This window comes from Etheostoma spectabile, chromosome 4, assembly GCF_008692095.1.
Source record: "Etheostoma spectabile isolate EspeVRDwgs_2016 chromosome 4, UIUC_Espe_1.0, whole genome shotgun sequence".
NCBI lineage: Eukaryota > Metazoa > Chordata > Actinopteri > Perciformes > Percidae > Etheostoma > Etheostoma spectabile.
The window spans coordinates 33,365,771-33,390,613 of record NC_045736.1 but is presented as its reverse complement, the minus strand read 5'-3'; the positions used below and the strand labels follow the sequence as shown (position 1 = coordinate 33,390,613).

At 43.9% G+C, this 24,843-nt stretch overlaps 1 protein-coding gene across 1 annotated transcript; it reads left to right on the top strand.

Annotated features, from left to right (window-relative positions):
* Window positions 1–255: 255 nt before the first annotated feature.
* Window positions 256–24,843, top strand: aldh1l1 (aldehyde dehydrogenase 1 family, member L1). Its single transcript, XM_032514054.1, has 23 exons — window positions 256–326; window positions 1,927–2,071; window positions 3,128–3,362; window positions 3,444–3,609; window positions 5,135–5,236; window positions 6,044–6,133; window positions 7,099–7,236; window positions 7,453–7,578; window positions 7,659–7,750; window positions 9,685–9,832; window positions 9,917–10,036; window positions 10,984–11,111; window positions 18,193–18,343; window positions 18,450–18,520; window positions 19,623–19,728; window positions 20,411–20,498; window positions 20,956–21,049; window positions 21,138–21,237; window positions 21,752–21,850; window positions 22,964–23,129; window positions 23,231–23,336; window positions 23,416–23,615; window positions 24,443–24,843. Exons 2-23 carry the CDS (start codon window positions 1,945–1,947, stop codon window positions 24,496–24,498), a joined length of 2,709 nt encoding a protein of 902 aa, XP_032369945.1. The 5' UTR covers window positions 256–326; window positions 1,927–1,944; the 3' UTR covers window positions 24,499–24,843.

The window sequence follows — 24,843 nt, the reverse complement described above, 5'->3', positions numbered from 1 at the left end:
GTTTTTTTCCTTAACAAAAGTTATGGATGTAACACAGAAAGTTCAATAAAAATCACAAGATTGATCCACATTTCTCCTTGTGAGAATACGTCTAGCTTAATAATAGGTCAAAAGGTCAGTGTGTGATTGGGTTTACTCAAACACACCAGCAGCTGATAGGTCGCCCCCTGCAGCCTCATGCCCCGTCTCGTCCAATCACTCTGCTTTATTTGGCATGTTATGTAATCGGGCCGCCTGGGGGAGGGGGGGGGGGGAGGGAAAGCTCTGCTCTCTCTGTCCAGCCGATCGCTTCCAGGCAGCAGAGGAGCACTGTGGCTGCACGCACGGTGAGTCTCTGCATGGGACACACACAAACACACAAACACACACACACACACAACTGTTGAGGACATTAATTTGACACTCATTCTGGCTGCTTATGACTTGACACAGTGTGGTGTGGATATTGTGCTATTATTAATATTGTTAATAGACTGTTCTGTTGGGAGCTGTCCAACTGAACACTTTCAAATCCAATCAACTTCTCCGCACTTTTGATTTGTCAACACCGGAGGCCTGAGCTACATTAAGGGATTTCATTGGTTGGCAGGATTGCAGGCCCCGCCCCTCACTGTTTGGGGTCAATAAACTGTCAGTCATAATTACTAAGCACTTTTTCATTCATTGACAATGTGCTGCTGTACAATGATCATTTTGCTGTTTTTATGCTGCATATATTTACCGTAAATACAAAACTAAACTAAACAAACTAAAGAATAACAAACATAAGCCAAATGTCTCTGCATGCAATATTTATTCAAGATTAAATACTGTATTGCCATACAGCTTAGTTTTTAGGAATTAGCCTCAGTGTGCTCCTGACAGAATAACAGACAATAAATACAACAATAAATAAAAACAGAACACGTAATAGTGCGTTGAAGAGTACATGCATTACATCCATCCATGACCGATCCAGAACAGAATAAAGGTGCTGGTGAAGAAGCCGTGGAGCAGCAGGATACTTCTGCAGGCTGTGCTGGGAAGGAAGCGGGGTGTCTTGGAGTTCGATGGCCCTGAGGGGAGTTATTAACGGGGGTTAGGTTGGTGGGGTGCTTGGAGTCCTGTAGTATTTATAGACCTTTGCGCTGAATGGGGGGGCTTGTGGAAGTCAGAGATGGGCTTGAGTTTGCAGCTGAGGGTTTTTGAGGCAGAGCAAAGCATTCTGCTGAGCTGTGGAGCTGCCATCCAACACTTATAGAAACAGGTGAAAATACTTTTTGTATAACTGCAGCATGCCCAACAGTCATGACATGCAGGCTGCTCCTTCTGTGGAATTGGATCTGGAATTGGAAGGGGTATGTTCAGAATAATAGCAGTGTTGTGTTCTGTGAAGAAACAGGTGTCAATTATGGCCCATATTTAATTTATAAATATCCATATTAAAGGAAGGAAGGAAGCAAATGTTGTGCATGCTGGATGCAGACTTTGATTAAACAGTTGATTGGAGAGGGGAAAACATATAAAGAAGTGCAGAAAATGAGAGGCTGCTCAGCCCAAATGATTTTAAATGCCTTGAAATAGCATCAAAGCCTAAACGACGTAAAAACAGTCAGCTACCATTGGAATGGATGGAAGAATAGGCTCGACCAATGATCAGCTCAGGGAAAATCAAAGAAGACTTAAAGTTACCTGTGAGAATCAGAAGAAGGCTACGTGAAGCAAAGCTATCAGCTAGATGTACCCCCCCCCCCCCCCCCCCCCGCAGAGTCCCATTGCTGAAAGAAAGCCATGTATTGAATAGGTTGAAATTTGCCAAAGGACACACTGATAGGTCAAAGGAGAAATGGAGCAACATTTTGTGGACTGGCGAGAGCTACTTTAAATGCTTGTAATAATTCCAAACATTTGTTGTGTTTATCCTGGTGTGTGTTGCTGCCTGTGCAGAACCCAGTGACTGTGAAGATGAAGATTGCATTGATTGGACAGAGTCTGTTTGGCCAAGAGGTTTACAAAGAGCTGAGGAAGGAAGGCTACACCATCGTAGGAGTCTTCACCGTTCCTGACAAGGATGGCAGGGCTGACCCACTGGGTGAGACGTTTACTGACTCATTAAAACACAATGCATGGCTGTAGGACCAGTTCAAGTCAAATTAATGAAATACTATCTTTCCTCTCTCAGTTAAAGCCCGCCTGTCATTTATAGACAGGATTTATCACTTTGTTGCACTGAACTCAAAGGAAAATCAATATGGTTGTCCTGTCAAAGTTGCATAGTCATTAGTATTGATGTTTAAGGGCATTGTGAAATCCCCTGTATGCTATCTTCAGGGGTTAAAGTGGCATCTGCCAGGTGGGGGAACCCTGAAATCTGAGGGGTGGGGGTGATAACATCACACCAAATTCCATTCTCAAATTTAACACTGTAAAGTCCCTTTAAAGTCCCTTTCCAATACACTGCACTTTTAAAGAAATTTCTATTTTTAAGCCAACTCGCGTTACTCTTGTTATTTCCTTCTGCCAAGACAGCTAGTAGTTACATTATGATTAGTGTCATAACTGCATGCCGAATGAATCAGAGCACTCAAGGCCAAACTGCCTCCCAAGTAACCTGTGACCGGCTATTCTTTAAATGGAGTCCGACGCAGTCAGTCCACAGAAAACCCACCAGGGCTACATTCACTTCCAGAAAACTTCACAGAGAACAGCATCACCGATCCGTTTGAGCTAAGCATTCTCTGTCCAGCTCAGCTAAAATCCCCAGACCTGCAGTAGGTTACCATGTCGACCAAGCTACAAAGCCTGTTTGTAACCAGTAGGCCACTGCAGCAAGATCTTCACCGACTTTACCAGACAGTATGCAGCTGTTCTGCAACTGCAACAGACTCACGGTGTGCTGCTGAGAGGGAACAGGGGAACCACTGGAATGGAAACAGGAAGCACTGATGTATGAAACTGCCAATTAGATTCATTTACTTGTAAATTGAAGCTAAAGTAACGCCGAACCAGGTCGTTCCAGCCCACCTTAACTCCTGGATATCAGTACTGTAGTATCTTATACTACAAAATCCTCTTTATCTTTTCAGTCTTTACGTACCTTGTCACTAAAAGTTTTTTTTAAGTGCTGGATCATTCTTTTCCTCCACAGCAACTGAGGCGGAGAAGGATGGTGTTGCCGTGTTCAAGTTCCCCCGCTGGCGTGTGAAGGGCCAGGCCATCCCGGAGGTGGTGGCTCAGTACAAGGCCACGGGGGCCGAGCTCAACGTCCTGCCCTTCTGCTCCCAGTTCATCCCCATGGAGGTCATCGACCACCCCAAACACGGCTCCATCATCTACCACCCCTCGCTGCTGCCTCGCCACAGGGGAGCCTCCGCTATCAACTGGTGAGTCATGTCATGTTCGTTAGGTTGAGGTTGGCATGACGACTAGCTCAGTCTTTGACCTGCTGTCCCCCGGACACACAGGACCCTGATCCACGGTGACAAAAAAGGCGGGTTCACTGTGTTCTGGGCCGATGACGGACTGGACACGGGACCAATCCTACTGCAGAGGGACTGTGATGTTGAGCCCAATGACACTGTCAACACAATCTACAAGAGGTTTCTCTTCCCAGAGGGTGTCAAAGGCACAGTAAGTGTAGGGAGGGGGCCAGGCATTGTGGGGGGTGTAGGCTGAGCTTTTTGTGAGTAAATATTATAAAGCCATTCCATACACGCATTATGATAGGTGCTTCAGAAAAAAGGCACATCAGAGGATTTATTTCCTGAGGTGTCTCAAGAACTATGGGATGCCCCTTAACATTCTACAGAACTTTTACTGACAGGCAACATGTGGTTTGGTTTGGTAGGACTACTTCACATGACCTTAATCTTTTAACAAAGGTGGTCAAGACTGCATCTAAAATCCTTCAGGTTCCACTTGAACCGCTCCAAAACATTTACTGGAGACACAGTACCAGGAAGGCACAGGGTATTCTGCAGGATTCTAGTCATCCTGCACAAAATCTCTTCTCCCCCCGTCCATCAGGGAGACGTTAGCAGAGCATCCCGACGTGCACATCACGTTTCCGCGTAATAATGAATGAATGACAGTAGGGCTCTGATCTTAGTTACTATGGTTACTGTGCTTGGATGTTTTTAAATGTTAATTTTAAATATTTTTAATTGTTACTTATTAGCTGGTGCTGAGAGAGTGCCAAGGCACATTGTATTTCATTACTGTGGTACTCTGTACTAATATGGATATGATAATAAACTTGTGAAGTGAGATAGTCCACAGATGGTTCACTAGTTATACTTTAACATGCTTTGTTTGCCTCAGAGGTTATAGTCTAATATAATATGTCATCTGGCTCACACTGTGGTGGAGAAAACTGTAGAGTCTCAGCTTTCCAGTCATCCACACTTTTACACTGCATGAAAACACTGCATTGGTTATCATAAAGCGGGCGTGGGACTCAGAAAGCTACTTTGGACATTTCTGTGTGTTTGTCACATTTTAGCTGTCTCTGGTCCCCAGGGTGAGGGGGGGGGGGGGGGGGCAGCGGCTAGACCAGCAAAAGCCAATGTGTGCTTCTTTAATCGATATGTATTATATTATACATTATCTTTTGCATTTGTAATCCAAACAATGCCAACCCCCCCCCCCCGACAGTTGCTATTAGCCAAGGCGGACACAGAGGATCAAAAAGCACGATGGACTCTAAAGCTCTAAAGAAGAGGTTGTTATCTTCTTGCAGGGGAAGTCACCGGGCACCACAATCTTCTGAACATAGTCATACTGAGACATCCAGAGAGAGTCGTGTGGAGCTGAGAGTCTTCATCAGCTTTGTAGCAACTTATCTGACAATGGCTTGAATGTAAAGGACGTTCATTAATATCAAAAAGTTACGCACTAAAGCTTTAAATAGCAAAATGAACAAAAACAGCTGTCGGCCATCTTTGCCTGATAAAAGAGTCAAAGTACAGTGTATATTCATTTACTACACTAATATGTGAACCCAGGTACAAACCATTTCCATGACAACATGTAGGTAAAGAAAAAGATGTTCTTCAGTTTCCTGCAGTCAGTTCATTCTACATAACAACACAGGGATGGCAAACAGGTAGCACACATGTTAGCTCCACTGACTGGAACTGCATGGTCCTGGTTCCAGGTGGAGGCGGTGAGGCTGATAGCAGAAGGGAAGGCCCCGAGGATCAGCCAGCCACAGGAGGGAGCCACGTATGAGGGCATTCAGAAGAAAGACAACGCCAAGGTAAAACCCGACCAGCAGGTCTCTCTACGAAGGCCCAAGGGAGAAGACACTATGAGCCAAATGTAAAGCTATAAGTCATGTAAAAATACAAAATAAAGTGATTCACTATCACTAGATTATTAGATCGTAAACAAGAAGGAACTGACAGGAAACAGTGAAGCTGATTTAAATGTGGAGACAGGGTACTCAAAATATGAGTAGCACTAATACCCTATAGGTTTATGCTGGTATGAAACATTTTATAGTGATATAATGTATGCTAACTAAAATCCATTCCTGACCTAATGATTACACGGTGTAATGTAACTGTCAGTTGGTATAGTTATAGCAATCGTTACCAGTTTGGTATCCTGATATTAACAACAGCTTTAAAACCATGTTGCAGTGAGAGCACGATATCGGATGCATTTGGCCATTGACTCTAGATTTAAATCAGCAACTAAGAACTATTGTTTGAATTGAAATACCACTGAATGTATAGCATTGGAATATTTGACTTTTGAGTGTATGTGTTGTGAAGCCTTGGACATTTCTGGTAAATGATTTCAGTGATTGATTTGCAATGATGTGTAATTTCTAAAACTTGGTTTTAAGGTTTTTAAAGAGTCCCAAATTAAAATGTAAGTTCAATATTAAGATGCTCAAATTTAATTTTTGACATTCAGATGCAAAATGCAAGAAATTGAAGGTTGGGGTAAATAACAACACACTAAATATGTTTGAAAGTGGGAATTCAAGCTAAAAATAAAAAAAAATAATATTGCATATTAAGACATGATGACAATTGATTCCCCTGACTGTTGGCAGATTGACTGGAACCAGCCAGCTGAGGCTCTTCACAACTGGATCAGAGGAAACGACAAAGTGCCTGGTGCCTGGGCAGAGGTGGAGGGACAGGTAACACTCTGACTGACTTTGAAGACTCTCTTAGAACAGACATCATGTTGTCAATTGACATCTTATAAAATAAGTTAATCTTAAAAACGTGAATATTAGGTTTTTAGTAATTGTGAATTTAATGTAAGTCAATAATTTGTCCAGCTTGTGTTTATCTTCACTAAAGTGCTCAGGTTCAGATTAATATTCTAAGTGTCTGACAGCATTATGGGAAGGATTTCTCACGAGGTCGACCTTTCTGTTAAAGAGGAAGATCCTTTTTTTAAACATAAAAACATCAGAAAAATTGTGTTCACTAAACCGACCAGACTCCATGTAAAAACACATTCATTTTAGCATCGTAAAAATACACACTTCAAAGTCCACAAAACCAAATTAAAACTATGAAAAGCCGTTTTGGGATGTCTTTCCACTTTTCCAACCATCGCAATTTTTTTTGGTTTTGGTTGAAATAAACAAACAGACACGTAGAATATTAATCTGAGTCTGTCAGCAGCAAAACAGCACATTATTGAAGGGAAATACAAGCTGACGATTGTCCTATTAACTTAAATCGTAGCTTGTTTCTCTGCTGCCGACTGCACCGATTTATTTATTTATTTGATTAGGGCAATGCACATTGATCAACATTTCTGTAAATGCGCCAGTGTTAGCCAATTGGCTATTTTTCAACTACAGTCAGCATGCATGTCTTTATGGTGGGAAGAAACTGGAGCACCCGGAGGAAACCCACACAAACACGGAGAGAACATACAAACTCCACACAGAAAGGCCCGAAACGATCTGGATATGAACCAAGAACCTTCTCGCTATGAGGCAGAAGTGCTAACTGCTATCTTCTAAGTGCCACTTAGCCACCGTGCTGCCTAATATCTGCCTGATTAAGAGATCTCTCTTTAACTGTTGACTTTTATTAGATCTGGTCCTTACCAAAGGTGTGCTGTTTGGTGTCTCTCTTTCTATAGAAGGTGACTTTCTACGGCTCCACTTTGGTGGATGATGGCTACACAGCCACGGGCCAGCCGCTGCAGATCCCCGGAGCCAGCCGGGCCGCCATCGTCACCAGGGCCGGCCTGCTGCTGTACGGCAACGACAGCAAGGCGGTAATCTTCCTCTTCTTCTTCTTCTACTTTTTCTTCTCTTCCTCTTGCTTTAGTAACACCATTTGTTTTGTCAGTTAAGTATTTATTAACATGTTTTCATATGCATTCAATCCGATAGTCTTCATACAATGTTATTTAAGTGTCCTCCTCCAAAGACTGAGGCTAAAGTACTGCTAATCTGATGGTTGCTTTTAGTCATGCTCTGTTTTTGTGCAGCTGTTGGTGAAGAATCTTCAGTTTGAGGATGGGAAGATGATTGCTGCAGCGCAGTACTTTGGCTCAGGCAGCAGTGCTGCTGTTGAGCTCACTGCGGAGGAGAAAAGCTTCGCTCAACAGATGAGGGTAGGAAAGAAATCCAACTGAAGAGTTTGTCCAGTAAGAAATGTTCCGCGTTGACTTTTGTTGCTGATGTTTCCTCACAGACAGTGTGGCAGAGTATTCTGAGTAATGTCAGTCAGATTGAAGACTCCACTGATTTCTTCAAGTCTGGTGCTGCGTCCATGGATGTGGTCAGGTAAGGAGAAAATGGGTGAAAGATGGATTTCTCTTCTCAAACAGAACTCATCTGGTGCACTGTAGGCATTCAGCTGACCATCCCATCTGAAGCTAAAGTCATTTCTAGACTACCAAAGCCACACGCATCCAAAGCTTATGATGGCAAAGGTTTGAGACTGAATGCTGACATATTCAAATCAAAAGGTAATCTATTTATACATCCATGCATATATGCACACATAAATTTATTGTAATACAGTATTTATCTGCACTGTCCAGTAATAATAAATATATTATTAATTCAAGCTATGACTATAGGTTTCTGTAGCTTGTAGGCTGAAAGGTGAAGACTGCTGCTGTACTCAGCTCATCAGTTCCAATGTGTTCCACTAGTCTTATGTTTTCACAGCAGAACATATGCGTCAACACTTGGAGACATGTTAACCTCTGCAGCATAATCCACTTCTCCACACAAAATGTCCACCACTTTGGTCCAGACTGAAAAATCTCAACATGAATATCATTAGACCAAACATACTCCTATTCATTTCCAGGATAATGTGTGTTGTTGCGGTACTCTTCAGGAAACAACAGACTTCGAGCTAGCAGGCTACAGGCTGAAAATGTCAAGTTTTAAAGAAGCTTTGGCATACCTGCTTTGTTCTGTCTGGTGAATGATTGTAAAGATTTATTTAGGGCATCTCCTCTCTAACTGGGACCTTTTGGGACTGATTGTGAGACTGCTGTAGACTGAGTTCACACGGAGATCCACTGTTAGAGATAATGAGTTGTAACCATGTATCAGCTGATTTAAGTAGCTCATGTAACTGTATTGTGTCAACAGGTAACTTCATTTAATATGATAGGAGGAGTTTTCTCCTGCGGGGCACAAATATTCCACCAGAAAAAGTTCCTTCCTGAAGCTACAGTATTTAGCAGAGGCTTAGCGCCGACCAGGACAATTAGTTCAAGGAAATGCAAACAACCCAGAGTGTTTTGTTCTCCTATCCCAGAATGCATCTGTGGTGTAGCCAGACCTTACTGCACAGCGCTGTGGAGATAGAACTGGCAGTGCGGCAAAAGCATAACTTCTTAATTTTAAGGTTTTAAGCTATTTGTCTTCTATAACATATCTTCTTTCAGACTAGTGGAAAGAAAACATTTATTTAACACTATGTCTATTGTCTATTTGCGCCTGTATCACACATTTTCTGTTTATCTTTAATATTGGTATTTATATTATTTTATTACAAGTACTTACTTTTCAATATTTATGGTCTCAGGTTAATATAATTTAAATTATGCTACCGACTCTTGCTTCTTTGCTCTAATTACACATTCAACTTAATTTTTAACGTCACTTACACCGCAATATTGTTTCTCTTATTATGGCAACCGCACTTTAAAATTCCTTTTGTTTGACGGCATTTTACTTACTCAGTCTACCATATTGTCATTGTCTATTTCTTGCCTGTATTTCTTTCGTGCTTACTTGTTTGTGTGTTATTGTTTTTTTTTGCTGTTGCTGCTATGCTGCTACTGTAACGAATTTCCCCGTCGTGGGATGAATAAAGTATAATCTAATCTAATCTAGATTTCTTTAAAATATCTTCAGCATGTTAGCAATGCCACTGTGAGCATGTTGGCATGCTGATGTTAGCATATAGCTTAAAGCACCGCTGTTGCTATGTGGCAGTTTGTGTTAAAAACAACATTAACATTACCACTGTAATCTACGGAAGAGGATTAGGGCCACATGTGAAAAAAAAACGTATTTGTTTAAATACTTGACATTAAAACTAGGTGGTCTGAGAAGAAAGTGAGAATTCTTCTTTTAGAATTCAGATTTTTTTATACTTGGAATTTGACTTTTTTTAAACCTTAAAAAAAAAGTCAGAATTTCATTTATTAACCGTAGTAAGAAATCCAACCGAATCCATGTTCCCTGTGCAGGCTGGTGGAGGAGGTGAAGCTGCGGGCCAGTAGCCTCCAGCTGCAGAACGAGGACGTCTACATGAACTGCACCTTCCAGGATTTCATCCAGATGTGCGTCAGAAAGCTCCGAGGGGAGGACGATGAAGAGGAGCTGCTCGTTGACTATGTTAGTGTGTAAATAGACAGAAAGGAGCCGTGACTTGGCTGCTATTCTGGAAGATGACATGTTGACTGTAGTTTAATTCCTCAGGTGGAGAAGAACACCAACAACATGAGCATAAAGATGCCTCATCAGCTGTTCATTAATGGAGAGTTTGTTGATGCAGAAGGAGGAAAGACTTACAAGACCATCAACCCCACAGATGGCACGGTGAGGACCACAACGCCCACAGAATCACACAAAATCAAAACCATTTATTTTATCATTAGTCTATATCCACAGCGTTCCACTTCCGGGATTGATAACCCGGACCGTTACCTTCCTCTGTCTCGGTGTTGGCGCTCTAACCTGCGGCTGATTTCTGAGGACTATGGTTACCTGGTCCCCAGATCTCTGCAGGGTAAATCCAGACAACTAGCTAGACTATCTGTCCAATCTGAGGACTATGGTTACCTGGTCCTCAGATCTCTGCAGGGTAAATCCAGACAGCTAGCTAGACTATCTGTCCAATCTGAGGACTATGGTTACCTGGTCCTCAGATCTCTGCAGGGTAAATCCAGACAGCTAGCTAGACTATCTGTCCAATCTGAGGACTATGGTTACCTGGTCCTCAGATCTCTGCAGGGTAAATCCAGACAGCTAGCTAGACTATCTGTCCAATCTGAGGACTATGGTTACCTGGTCCTCAGATCTCTGCAGGGTAAATCCAGACAGCTAGCTAGACTATCTGTCACATCTGAGTTTTCTGTTGAAGACTAAACTACTTCTGAACGTCCACATGTTCCACCAAAACGAGTTCCTTCCTGAGGCTGTGTGGACTAGCCAGACCCTCCTCCGCAGCGCTGTGGAGGAAGGTATGGCAAAGCGAGACTAAGAGCACATTATTTTAAATTCACAAGGCCAAATAAAAAAATTAAAACTTCTGGTGTTGGGGCTGCGGCTGTTGATAGCTTGCTAGGTTACAGGTAAAGGTGGATTTATAAAATGCCAGTCATTAAATGGAAATAACTTTGATATAATGCAAATTTTACAGACTGCCGTATTCAATTTAAAAAAAAGAGATCTTTATCCACTATATTGTTCTAACCTGCCGATCTGATCGGACGGGGGAGTTGTCTTTTACCCTGTCCTCTCTCCTGGCTGTGTGTGTCCTGCAGGCCATCTGTGACGTGTCTCTGGCCCAGATCAGTGATGTGGACAGGGCAGTCGCTGCTGCTAAGGAGGCCTTTGAAGAGGGGGAGTGGGGCAAGATGAACCCCAGAGACCGAGGCAGACTCATCTACAAGTCAGTGCACCTGGTCGTGCTAAACTTAACTTAAAGTTATAGTGTGTAGTTTCTGTCTCCCCCATGAGGAATTCTAAGTACTGACAACAACACTTTCAGTGCATCCACATTATACAAGCCTTCCGTGACTGCACACTGAGTTGTGTGGAGCTGATAGTCTTAATTAGCATTGTAGCAACTCATTTGGCAACAGCTTGAATGTAACAAACATTCATTATTATCAACTGTTATGCAGTAAAGCTTTACGTCTGCGGCTTTAAGCTCTACGGGCAACACACAGCAGCAGTGTTTGACATGTTTCCTAAGGCCACACCCTGGCATCCTTACATTACATTCTGCAACACTCTTCTTAACACTATACCTTAAAGGTGCTCATAGCGCTGTCACGAGTGTTTTTGGCAAGAACGTTTTTGTCATATACAGCAAACATCTCCTCACTATCTGCTAGCTGCCTGTCCCCAGAACACACTGTAAAAACATCTCCTCACTATCTGCTAGCTGCCTGTCCCCTGAACACACTGTAAAAAACATCTCCTCACTATCTGCTAGCTGCCTGTCCCCTGAACACACTGTAAAAAACATCTCCTCACTATCTGCTAGCTGCCTGTCCCCTGAACACACTGTAAAAACATCTCCTCACTATCTGCTAGCTGCCTGTCCCCTGAACACACTGTAAAAAACATCTCCTCACTATCTGCTAGCTGCCTGTCCCCAGAACACACTGTAAAAAAAAAACATCTCCTCACTATCTGCTAGCTGCCTGTCCCCTGAACACACTGTAAAAAACATCTCCTCACTACCTGCTAGCTGCCTGTTCCCTGAACACACTGTAAAAACATCTCCTCACTATCTGCTAGCTGCCTGTCCCCAGAACACACTGTAAAAACATCTCCTCACTATCTGCTAGCTGCCTGTCCCCAGAACACACTGTAAAACATCTCCTCACTATCTGCTAGCTGCCTGTCCCCAGAACACACTGTAAAACATCTCCTCACTATCTGCTAGCTGCCTGTCCCCTGAACACACTGTAAAAAACATCTCCTCACTATCTGCTAGCTGCCTGTCCCCTGAACACACTGTAAAAAACATCTCCTCACTATCTGCTAGCTGCCTGTCCCCTGAACACACTGTAAAAACATCTCCTCACTATCTGCTAGCTGCCTGTCCCCTGAACACACTGTAAAAAACATCTCCTCACTATCTGCTAGCTGCCTGTCCCCAGAACACACTGTAAAAAAAAAACATCTCCTCACTATCTGCTAGCTGCCTGTCCCCTGAACACACTGTAAAAAACATCTCCTCACTACCTGCTAGCTGCCTGTTCCCTGAACACACTGTAAAAACATCTCCTCACTATCTGCTAGCTGCCTGTCCCCAGAACACACTGTAAAACATCTCCTCACTATCTGCTAGCTGCCTGTCCCCAGAACACACTGTAAAAACATCTCCTCACTATCTGCTAGCTGCCTGTCCCCAGAACACACTGTAAAAACATCTCCTCACTATCTGCTAGCTGCCTGTCCCCAGAACACACTGTAAAAACATCTCCTCACTATCTGCTAGCTGCCTGTCCCCTGAACACACTGTAAAAAACATCTCCTCACTATCTGCTAGCTGCCTGTCCCCTGAACACACTGTAAAAAACATCTCCTCACTATCTGCTAGCTGCCTGTCCCCAGAACACACTGTAAAAAAAAAAACATCTCCTCACTATCTGCTAGCTGCCTGTCCCCTGAACACACTGTAAAAAACATCTCCTCACTACCTGCTAGCTGCCTGTTCCCTGAACACACTGTAAAAACATCTCCTCACTATCTGCTAGCTGCCTGTCCCCAGAACACACTGTAAAAACATCTCCTCACTATCTGCTAGCTGCCTGTCCCCAGAACACACTGTAAAAACATCTCCTCACTATCTGCTAGCTGCCTGTCCCCAGAACACACTGTAAAAACATCTCCTCACTATCTGCTAGCTGCCTGTCTTCTGAACACACTGTAAAAAACATCTCCTCACTATCTGCTAGCTGCCTGTCCCCTGAACACACTGTAAAAAACATCTCCTCACTATCTGCTAGCTGCCTGTCCCCAGAACACACTGTAAAAAAAAAAACATCTCCTCACTATCTGCTAGCTGCCTTTCCCCTGAACACACTGTAAAAAACATCTCCTCACTACCTGCTAGCTGCCTGTTCCCTGAACACACTGTAAAAACATCTCCTCACTATCTGCTAGCTGCCTGTCCCCAGAACACACTGTAAAAACATCTCCTCACTATCTGCTAGCTGCCTGTCCCCTGAACACACTGTAAAAAACATCTCCTCACTATCTGCTAGCTGCCTGTCCCCTGAACACACTGTAAAAAACATCTCCTCACTATCTGCTAGCTGCCTGTCCCCAGAACACACTGTAAAAAAAAAAACATCTCCTCACTATCTGCTAGCTGCCTGTCTTCTGAACACACTGTAAAAAACATCTCCTCACTATCTGCTAGCTGCCTGTCCCCTGAACACACTGTAAAAACATCTCCTCACTATCTGCTAGCTGCCTGTCCCCTGAACACACTGTAAAAAACATCTCCTCACTATCTGCTAGCTGCCTGTCCCCTGAACACACTGTAAAAAACATCTCCTCACTATCTGCTAGCTGCCTGTCCCCAGAACACACTGTAAAAACATCTCCTCACTATCTGCTAGCTGCCTGTCCCCTGAACACACTGTAAAAACATCTCCTCACTATCTGCTAGCTGCCTGTCCCCTGAACACACTGTAAAAAACATCTCCTCACTATCTGCTAGCTGCCTGTCCCCTGAACACACTGTAAAAACATCTCCTCACTATCTGCTAGCTGCCTGTCCCCTGAACACACTGTAAAAAACATCTCCTCACTATCTGCTAGCTGCCTGTCCCCAGAACACACTGTAAAAAAAAACATCTCCTCACTATCTGCTAGCTGCCTGTCCCCTGAACACACTGTAAAAAACATCTCCTCACTACCTGCTAGCTGCCTGTTCCCTGAACACACTGTAAAAACATCTCCTCACTATCTGCTAGCTGCCTGTCCCCAGAACACACTGTAAAAACATCTCCTCACTATCTGCTAGCTGCCTGTCCCCAGAACACACTGTAAAAACATCTCCTCACTATCTGCTAGCTGCCTGTCCCCAGAACACACTGTAAAAACATCTCCTCACTATCTGCTAGCTGCCTGTCCCCAGAACACACTGTAAAAACATCTCCTCACTATCTGCTAGCTGCCTGTCCCCTGAACACACTGTAAAAAACATCTCCTCACTATCTGCTAGCTGCCTGTCCCCTGAACACACTGTAAAAAACATCTCCTCACTATCTGCTAGCTGCCTGTCCCCAGAACACACTGTAAAAAAAAAACATCTCCTCACTATCTGCTAGCTGCCTGTCCCCTGAACACACTGTAAAAAACATCTCCTCACTACCTGCTAGCTGCCTGTTCCCTGAACACACTGTAAAAACATCTCCTCACTATCTGCTAGCTGCCTGTCCCCAGAACACACTGTAAAAACATCTCCTCACTATCTGCTAGCTGCCTGTCCCCAGAACACACTGTAAAAACATCTCCTCACTATCTGCTAGCTGCCTGTCTTCTGAACACACTGTAAAAAACATCTCCTCACTATCTGCTAGCTGCCTGTCCCCTGAACACACTGTAAAAACATCTCCTCACTATCTGCTAGCTGCCTGTCCCCTGAACACACTGTAAAAAACATCTCCTCACTATCTGCTAGCTGCCTGTCCCCTGAACACACTGTAAAAAACATCTCCTCACTATCTGCTAGCTGCCTGTCCCCAGAACACACTGTAAAAACATCTCCTCACTATCTGCTAGCTGCCTGTCCCCTGAACACACTGTAAAAAACATCTCCTCACTATCTGCTAGCTGCCTGTCCCCTGAACACACTGTAAAAAACATCTCCTCACTATCTGCTAGCTGCCTGTCCCCTGAACACACTGTAAAAACATCTCCTCACTATCTGCTAGCTGCCTGTCCCCTGAACACACTGTAAAAACATCTCCTCACTATCTGCTAGCTGCCTGTCCCCAGAACACACTGTAAAAAAAAAACATCTCCTCACTATCTGCTAGCTGCCTGTCCCCTGAACACACTGTAAAAAACATCTCCTCACTACCTGCTAGCTGCCTGTTCCCTGAACACACTGTAAAAACATCTCCTCACTATCTGCTAGCTGCCTGTCCCCAGAACACACTGTAAAAACATCTCCTCACTATCTGCTAGCTGCCTGTCCCCAGAACACACTGTAAAAACATCTCCTCACTATCTGCTAGCTGCCTGTCCCCAGAACACACTGTAAAAACATCTCCTCACTATCTGCTAGCTGCCTGTCCCCAGAACACACTGTAAAAACATCTCCTCACTATCTGCTAGCTGCCTGTCCCCTGAACACACTGTAAAAAACATCTCCTCACTATCTGCTAGCTGCCTGTCCCCTGAACACACTGTAAAAAACATCTCCTCACTATCTGCTAGCTGCCTGTCCCCAGAACACACTGTAAAAAAAAAAACATCTCCTCACTATCTGCTAGCTGCCTGTCCCCTGAACACACTGTAAAAAACATCTCCTCACTACCTGCTAGCTGCCTGTTCCCTGAACACACTGTAAAAACATCTCCTCACTATCTGCTAGCTGCTGTTCCCTGAACACACTGTAAAAACATCTCCTCACTATCTGCTAGCTGCCTGTCCCCAGAACACACTGTAAAAACATCTCCTCACTATCTGCTAGCTGCCTGTCCCCAGAACACACTGTAAAAACATCTCCTCACTATCTGCTAGCTGCCTGTCTTCTGAACACACTGTAAAAAACATCTCCTCACTATCTGCTAGCTGCCTGTCCCCTGAACACACTGTAAAAACATCTCCTCACTATCTGCTAGCTGCCTGTCCCCAGAACACACTGTAAAAAAAAAAAACATCTCCTCACTATCTGCTAGCTGCCTTTCCCCTGAACACACTGTAAAAAACATCTCCTCACTACCTGCTAGCTGCCTGTTCCCTGAACACACTGTAAAAACATCTCCTCACTATCTGCTAGCTGCCTGTCCCCAGAACACACTGTAAAAACATCTCCTCACTATCTGCTAGCTGCCTGTCCCCTGAACACATTGTAAAAAACATCTCCTCACTATCTGCTAGCTGCCTGTCCCCTGAACACACTGTAAAAACATCTCCTCACTATCTGCTAGCTGCCTGTCCCCAGAACACACTGTAAAAAAAAAACATCTCCTCACTATCTGCTAGCTGCCTGTCTTCTGAACACACTGTAAAAAACATCTCCTCACTATCTGCTAGCTGCCTGTCCCCTGAACACACTGTAAAAACATCTCCTCACTATCTGCTAGCTGCCTGTCCCCTGAACACACTGTAAAAAACATCTCCTCACTATCTGCTAGCTGCCTGTCCCCTGAACACACTGTAAAAAACATCTCCTCACTATCTGCTAGCTGCCTGTCCCCTGAACACACTGTAAAAAACATCTCCTCACTATCTGCTAGCTGCCTGTCCCCAGAACACACTGTAAAAAAAAAAACATCTCCTCACTATCTGCTAGCTGCCTGTCTTCTGAACACACTGTAAAAAACATCTCCTCACTATCTGCTAGCTGCCTGTCCCCTGAACACACTGTAAAAAACATCTCCTCACTATCTGCTAGCTGCCTGTCCCCAGAACACACTGTAAAAAAAAACATCTCCTCACTATCTGCTAGCTGCCTGTCCCCTGAACACACTGTAAAAAACATCTCCTCACTACTTGCTAGCTGCCTGTTCCCTGAACACACTGTAAAAACATCTCCTCACTATCTGCTAGCTGCCTGTCCCCAGAACACACTGTAAAAACATCTCCTCACTATCTGCTAGCTGCCTGTCCCCAGAACACACTGTAAAAACATCTCCTCACTATCTGCTAGCTGCCTGTCTTCTGAACACACTGTAAAAAACATCTCCTCACTATCTGCTAGCTGCCTGTCCCCAGAACACACTGTAAAAAAAAAAAACATCTCCTCACTATCTGCTAGCTGCCTGTCCCCTGAACACACTGTAAAAAACATCTCCTCACTACCTGCTAGCTGCCTGTTCCCTGAACACACTGTAAAAACATCTCCTCACTATCTGCTAGCTGCCTGTCCCCAGAACACACTGTAAAAAACATCTCCTCACTATCTGCTAGCTGCCTGTCCCCTGAACACACTGTAAAAAACATCTCCTCACTATCTGCTAGCTGCCTGTCCCCAGAACACACTGTAAAAAAAAAAAAACATCTCCTCACTATCTGCTAGCTGCCTGTCCCCAGAACACACTGTAAAAAAAAAACATCTCCTCACTATCTGCTAGCTGCCTGTCTTCTGAACACACTGTAAAAAACATCTCCTCACTATCTGCTAGCTGCCTGTCCCCTGAACACACTGTAAAAAACATCTCCTCACTATCTGCTAGCTGCCTGTCCCCAGAACACACTGTAAAAAAAAAACATCTCCTCACTATCTGCTAGCTGCCTGTCCCCTGAACACACTGTAAAAAACATCTCCTCACTACTTGCTAGCTGCCTGTTCCCTGAACACACTGTAAAAACATCTCCTCACTATCTGCTAGCTGCCTGTCCCCTGAACACACTGTAAAAAACATCTCCTCACTACTTGCTAGCTGCCTGTTCCCTGAACACACTGTAAAAAACATCTCCTCACTATCTGTTAGCTGCCTGTCCCCAGAACACACTGTAAAAACATCTCCTCACTATCTGCTAGCTGCCTGTCCCCAGAACACACTGTAAAAACATCTCCTCACTATCTGCTAGCTGCCTGTCTTCTGAACACACTGTAAAAAACATCTCCTCACTATCTGCTAGCTGCCTGTCCCCAGAACACACTGTAAAAAATATCTCACTATCTGCTAGCTGCCTGTCCCCAGAACACACTGTAAAAACATCTCCTCACTATCTGCTAGCTGCCTGTCCCCAGAACACACTGTAAAAACATCTCCTCACTATCTGCTAGCTGCCTCTCCCCTGAACACACTTTTTGCTCCTCACCCCAGGCTGGCTGACCTGATGGAGCAGCACCAGGAGGAGCTGGCCACCATCGAAGCCCTGGACTCTGGAGCGGTTTACACTCTGGCGCTGAAGACTCATGTGGGCATGTCCATCCAGACCTTCCGCTACTTTGCCGGCTGGTGTGATAAGATCCAAGTAAGACTGAAATGAGATGAAACTGATCTCAAACCACCACATGATAGTAGGACACAGCTAATCAGCAAAAGAACATAGCTGAATACATGGGGTCCTCTTTTCACAGGGTAGTACCATTCCTATCAATCAGGCCCGGCCCAATCGGAACCTCACCTTCACCAAGAAGGAACCAATAGGGTGAGAGAGTGGATTACACACACACACACACACACACACACACAAATTGTTTAAATAGAGACAGACACTACTGTTACGTTTAGATAAGATAATCCTTCATGTCCCAAAACAACAACAAATGAGAAGCATATAAGATATAATAAATAAGTAAACAGTAGAAAAGCAAAGTATTAGGGATCAACACTGGGAAGGCCGATACTGATTATTGGTAACACAATTTAATTGAATTCTTTAAGCAATTATTTAACAAACTTTCAACACAAGAGTAGAGAGAGAGTCAGATAGCGTTGTTGGGGGGTGGGGGCGTTACATCAGACTCAGTGGTGAGTGAAACCAAGGGAGAGGGACAGCCCCAGAGCTGTAGGACACTTTTTAATTCATTAACTTCATCAGTTATCAGGCAAAACCCCCCCCGCAGATACAGATACTCTGCAAACTGCTAAAGAAACGGGCTGATCATCATCCAGGAGACGATAATCAGTCTCTTCTTACAAAGTCTGTATAATAAGTAGATGTTAGGGTTTCAGAGGATGTAGGGCCCAAATGCAGAGACGGACAGGCTTGGAGGATTTAATAAACAAATGATGAAGTCCATACCAACAAAGTCCCGAGAACAGAAGGAAAATACCAAAACAGGTACAAGCAGAATCCCAAAAACCGGACAGGCAAAACATGGACCAGTGGCAAGCAATCCACTCAAGGACAAACGCGAAACCCCGAACACAACACAACAATCGGACAAGAGACAAAGACAGAACGGAGACTCAATACACACGGTAATGAGAAGATAACAGAACATATGCAAGACAAGACCAAAAATAACATAATCACAATCAACAAGACAGAAAACCAGGCTAACAACTTAAGACAGGATAACAGACCACCACCATAAGACAAGACAAAACACCAAAACCGTGCTGTCATCACAGTACCTGACATAGGAAATACTGCTATTGCACAGTTTTTGTGTGCTCTCGTTAAAACAGGAACTCAGAAACAAAACAAGTGTGTGTTAAGGTATTACCTTGAATCACATATTAATGCAAAAAATAAATAGACACATACAAACACAGACACTTCCCTTCCCTCTCTTTCTCCTCAGAGTGTGTGCTATCGTGATTCCCTGGAACTACCCTCTGATGATGCTGGCCTGGAAGACCGCCGCCTGCCTGGCCGCGGGGAACACAGTCGTCCTCAAACCGGCCCAGGTCAGACTCTGACAGTAATAACGGCTAGATTCACCGAGCCTGCTGACACGGAGGTCCAGCTGCTTATTGTGTGTAATGTGGACTGACACTGAGATGTGTTGGTCTGTATCTGCTGTGGCACTGCCACTATTTTCTTGATTTCATCTTCGGCATTCCTCCAAACAGAACTTTTTTTTTCTTGCCTCCACGATCAATACTTTCAACGTCACAAAAGGTTTTTCCCCGTCTACAGCGTGATAATCCGTAGAGATTGGACAAAGAATGACCTAGGGGGTGCATTTCAAGTCATTTCCATGTTAATTTATGGGAGGAGACAAGGCGGGGTCTGTGGCTCGTTCCCATTGATTGTGATGTATAAAGAAAAGGTGTGCAGGACCTAGCATACGCCCAGTTTTATACATGTGAATATTTCTGTGCGTAGGTACTTTTCATGTTTTGGCCGTACGCCATCTTCTGGTGTGAAAGCTGCGCAATCTTTTATACATGAGGCCCCTGGACCGTATGTTCCTATTTGTGTGTGTCTAAGTGACTGATGGGAACAACAATCTTCGACATTGGTCCCGTCTTAAGAAGATCTCAGCAGTCGGCAGCAGAGAAACAAGCTACAATGGAAGTTAACAGGACAATTGTCCAGCTTGTATTCACCTTCACTAAGTACTGTTTTGCCGCTGTTTATTTCCAGGTGACTCCACTGACAGCACTGAAGTTTGCCGAGTTGGCGGCGAGAGCGGGACTGCCTAAAGGAGTGGTCAACATTCTGCCGGGATCAGGTAGGAACACTTTGCTTGTTTTTTTTGTTTAAAAAAAAAAAAAAAAAAAAAAAAAAGTAATCACACACAGTCCTGAACTACACGCACACACATGCTCAGGATCTGTACATGCACTAATGGAGAGATGTCAGAGTGAGTGGGTTGCCAGCTGAACCAGCGCCCTGAGCGGTTGGGGGGGTACTGCCCAGTGCCCAGGAGGTGAAGTGGCATCTCTCCAGCCACCAATCCACACTCCCCACACTATTTGGCCCATACAGGGACTTGAACCAGTGACCCTCCGGTTCCCAACCCAACTCCCTATGGACTGAGCTACTACCACTGGTTGGGCAGTACATCAGTTTTAGGAGATTTGTTTTGTGATATCAGCTCCAGATTAAGAGTACACTGTGAGTACCAGCTCATAAAGTGCATGAAAGGTATTTGAGTTGTTGTTAATGTCCTCCTATTTTTCTTCTAGGTGCTCTAGTGGGTCAGCGTCTGTCGGACCACCCTGACGTCCGTAAACTGGCCTTCACAGGCTCCACTGAAATTGGTAAACACATTATGAAGAGGTGAGAGGTCCAGCACATTTCCAAAACTCTGACCAAACAAAAGGTCACACCAGTGCTCATCTCCACGTACCTGTGTCCTCCTCTACAGCTGTGCAGTGAGCAACGTCAAGAAGGTTTCTCTGGAGCTCGGAGGAAAGTCCCCTCTCATCATCTTCAGTGACTGTGACATGGACAAGGCTGTGCGCATGGTGAGGTCATTCATCATTCTAGTCCTTAGACCAAAATAATAGAAATAATAGACTAATACTGCTGCTGGTATTTCGTAGCTGTAGGTCTTAATTCACATCCTGTAATGACATCATCTATTGATTTATGGACTAACCATTTTTGGTAAATTGGCAGTCAGCATCTTGTTGTTCTGCACCCGGACGTAATGATTTCTGACGAGGGGGTGGAGCTGGGGAGGATGAAGTGGCACAGCCAGTGTTGTTTATGGTTGCTATGGAGTTGCGCTAAGCTAAACGCTAAAGGGGGAAACTTGCGGATTTTCAACCCTTCTGAAGCGTGTCATCCAGCTGAGATTTATAGCCAGCTAACGCTAGCTTGTTAGCTTGGTTGGCGACCAAATGTTCAGATTAACTCAGCAGATCAGATGAAACCAATAGCATTAGCAGCATCTTGACTACTGGCCTGCCAGAACTGACGCTGACGCTCAGTTCTATGGTGGAAATAGTAAAAAACTGTGATGTGTGTGTGTTTCAGGGAATGAGTTCAGTGTTCTTCAACAAGGGAGAGAACTGCATCGCAGCTGGAAGACTGTTTGTGGAAGACAACATTCATGAGCACTTTGTGAAAAGAGTGGTATGTCTTTTCATCTCGGACTTGCATCTCATTTGCTTAGTTGTCATGGAGATAAACAAATGATTATTCATAAATACTTTAATTTTAATTACAATGAATGTAATTAATAAATGTCTCATATTTTACATTTGTATACATTTTTCATGTAATTCTGCATTTTAACATCTTGTATTCTATAGTGTGTATTATTATTATTTGACGATACATACCTCATGTCATTGCATCATTATTGTCACCAGCCAATCATGTTTTTCAACCATTTTCCCATGCATTGGTGTCTAGGCTTTGTAATTGGTCCAGCCATCAGGCGGGCTGCAGGACAGGTGTTCTGCTGTCGCTGCTGACAGAAAGTCTGACAACATTATGGGATGGATCCCTACAGAGAGAGGGCTTGTTGTTGATGAAACAGCCCTGAAAACAAGTTCTTCAAATTAAGAGTTTATTCCAACCAGACCAGAGTGGTGATTGGTGGAACAGTGGAAAGATGAACCAAGACGCCTTTTGGTAGTTTAATTTAGTTTCTGTCCACTTTGAATGAAGCGTGTTTTACGATGATAAAAGTAGTGATTATTTACATGGAGTCTGGTGGTTTTGGTGATAGTGATTTTATGGAAGTTCAATGTTAATCTAAAAGGATCTTACTCAAAAAGGTGAACTTTTAGTGGATGTACGGAAGGTGCGCAATAGAGCTCAACAGTCCCGCCCCCCCTCTGAGAGACCTGGGGTTCTGGATGTAAATTTCCCATTCTATCATTGACATATGGAAAAATCCGTATATAAATAGTTTTAGACCATGCCTTAGGCTAACCAGCTACCATGTTACTCATAAACATACAACATATCATTTTGAGTGAAACAGAAAATCCCAAAAAGTCAAAGTGACCCATTAAGAGGTTATTTACAGGCTGAAAAATGAAAGACAGACGAGCTTTACTCATAAGATTACTGTAGCATCGAAAACAAGACACAAGATCGATGCTTCCATTCATTAAAACGTCTTAGTCCAATATAAAATGAGTGATTGAGAGATTTTGAAAACCTTTGCATGCACACTTTATAGAGGCTACAGTGTGCATCTATGTTTTTGGTCATCTTATTTGTGGTTTGTCTCAGGTTGAGGAGGTCAAGAAGATGAAGATTGGTGATCCCCTGGACCGCGCAACAGACCACGGTCCTCAGAACCACAAGGCCCACCTGGACAAACTGGTGGAGTATTGTCAGATCGGCATCAAGGAGGGAGCCACTCTGGTGTGTGGGGGCAAACAGGTGCAGCGGCCAGGTAGCGTAGCAATGTCTGTGTGGTCCATTTGTGATATGACAGATGATGCATGATCTCATGTCGGTCTATAAAGTGCTGTCTTGTTATATTTCTGTCCCCAGGTTTCTTCTTTGAGCCCACAGTGTTCACTGATGTGGAAGACCACATGTACATCGCTGTAGAGGAGTCATTCGGCCCCATCATGATCCTTTCCAAGTTCAAGAGCGGGTAATGCTGACTGAAGATTATGCCACATTTACCACAGCTCACAAGATGTTAACAAACTGTATTTTCTTCTTTGTCTCAGCGAGGTGGACGATGTCCTAAGAAGGGCCAACGCGACAGAGTTCGGCCTGGCGTCAGGTGTCTTCACACGGGACATCAGCAAAGCTCTGTACGTCAGTGAGAAGCTCAACGCAGGAACAGTTTTTGTCAACACCTACAACAAGACGGACGTGGCCTCGCCTTTCGGGGGCTTCAAACAGTCTGGCTTTGGCAAAGACCTGGGTAAGAAAACCTGCTGCTGGTATTGCGTAGCTGTAGGTCTTTAGTCATGTCCTGTAATAGAAATGGCATTACACAAGGATACATTTAGGCCATTGAGGGTTAACGGGGAACCAGCCTGGCCCTGTTCACAGGTAACACATGGGCCTCCCAGCTCTTCTAAAGTACCCTGATTAACAAAAATATAAAAAAGGTGAAAACTGGGTACACGGAGCGCTCTCATCAAGACTGTGAATTCTGTCATAACTGTGTAGCTAAGATTATATTATTCAGGCTGAATCCAGCATGACATAAACGTTGGAGTTTGAAACCAGTTAAAGAATGGTATGTCTCTGCAGTAGGGACCGTAGGCCTCCATGCGTGGTAAAGATTGATTGTGTACTGTAGGTCGTTGCTCCTGAATGTGTGTTTGCACTGCTGGATGATCAATAAAACTAACAACGCATCCAGCACCATGAGACACAGTTTATTTAACTGGCTATTAGAGGTGTGACGAGATCTCGCGGGATTAAAATGTGACGAGACTTCACATCGCGGTAGAAATTCATTCAACTGAAATCGCCAGCAGCCAGTAGAGTCTACCCTGGTGGGTCTTATAATACATCTGGCTTTGAAGATGAGCCTGGCTTGGACCTCTAAATTAGCATAGAAGATAATATAATATATATTACATTTAACAGTGCCCGCCGCACGCTGATGTTGTGAAGCTCAGTCGGTAACAAGGAAACGGCGGATGTTTGAAACCCAACACACTTGGTTCATATCCTGCTGCTGAAGTTTGTTGTGATTATTATCCACACTTACTGTCAGGGTCTATGTCCCTCCAACAGGACAAGATGCTCTCAACGAATACCTGAAGACAAAGGCAGTGACCATCGAGTATTGAAATCCCAGCGGGGGGCAGTGTGATGTGTGTGGACACTGATCAGGGAGGGACATGCAGACCTGGACTCATGTCTCTCATTAGTGACTACTGACTAATAATCTGATATCTGTAATAATACTGGATGTGCCTTAACATATTAAACAAAAACCTGTGAGCCATGTTGTTGCAGGTATTGTCCTAATCTATGCAAGTGAAGACAAAGTCAGCTCTCTGACTCCTTTGTAATCAATGTGATAAGTTTAAAAAAACAAAATAGGAATATTTTCAACAGATTGTATTAATTTCTAATATGGCTTATATTAGGTCAAACATTTCTAATAAGAATGACAACTGCTGAGCACCATC

Bases quoted from the DNA above. Each gene is read 5' to 3' on its own strand.
- aldh1l1 (XM_032514054.1), top strand. From the start codon at position 1,945: ATGAAGATTGCATTGATTGGACAGAGTCTGTTTGGCCAAGAGGTTTAC. The intron at 5,237-6,043 runs GTAAAACCCGAC...GACTGTTGGCAG, and splicing joins AGAAGAAAGACAACGCCAAG to ATTGACTGGAACCAGCCAGC. The intron at 10,037-10,983 runs GTGAGGACCACA...TGTGTCCTGCAG, and splicing joins TCAACCCCACAGATGGCACG to GCCATCTGTGACGTGTCTCT.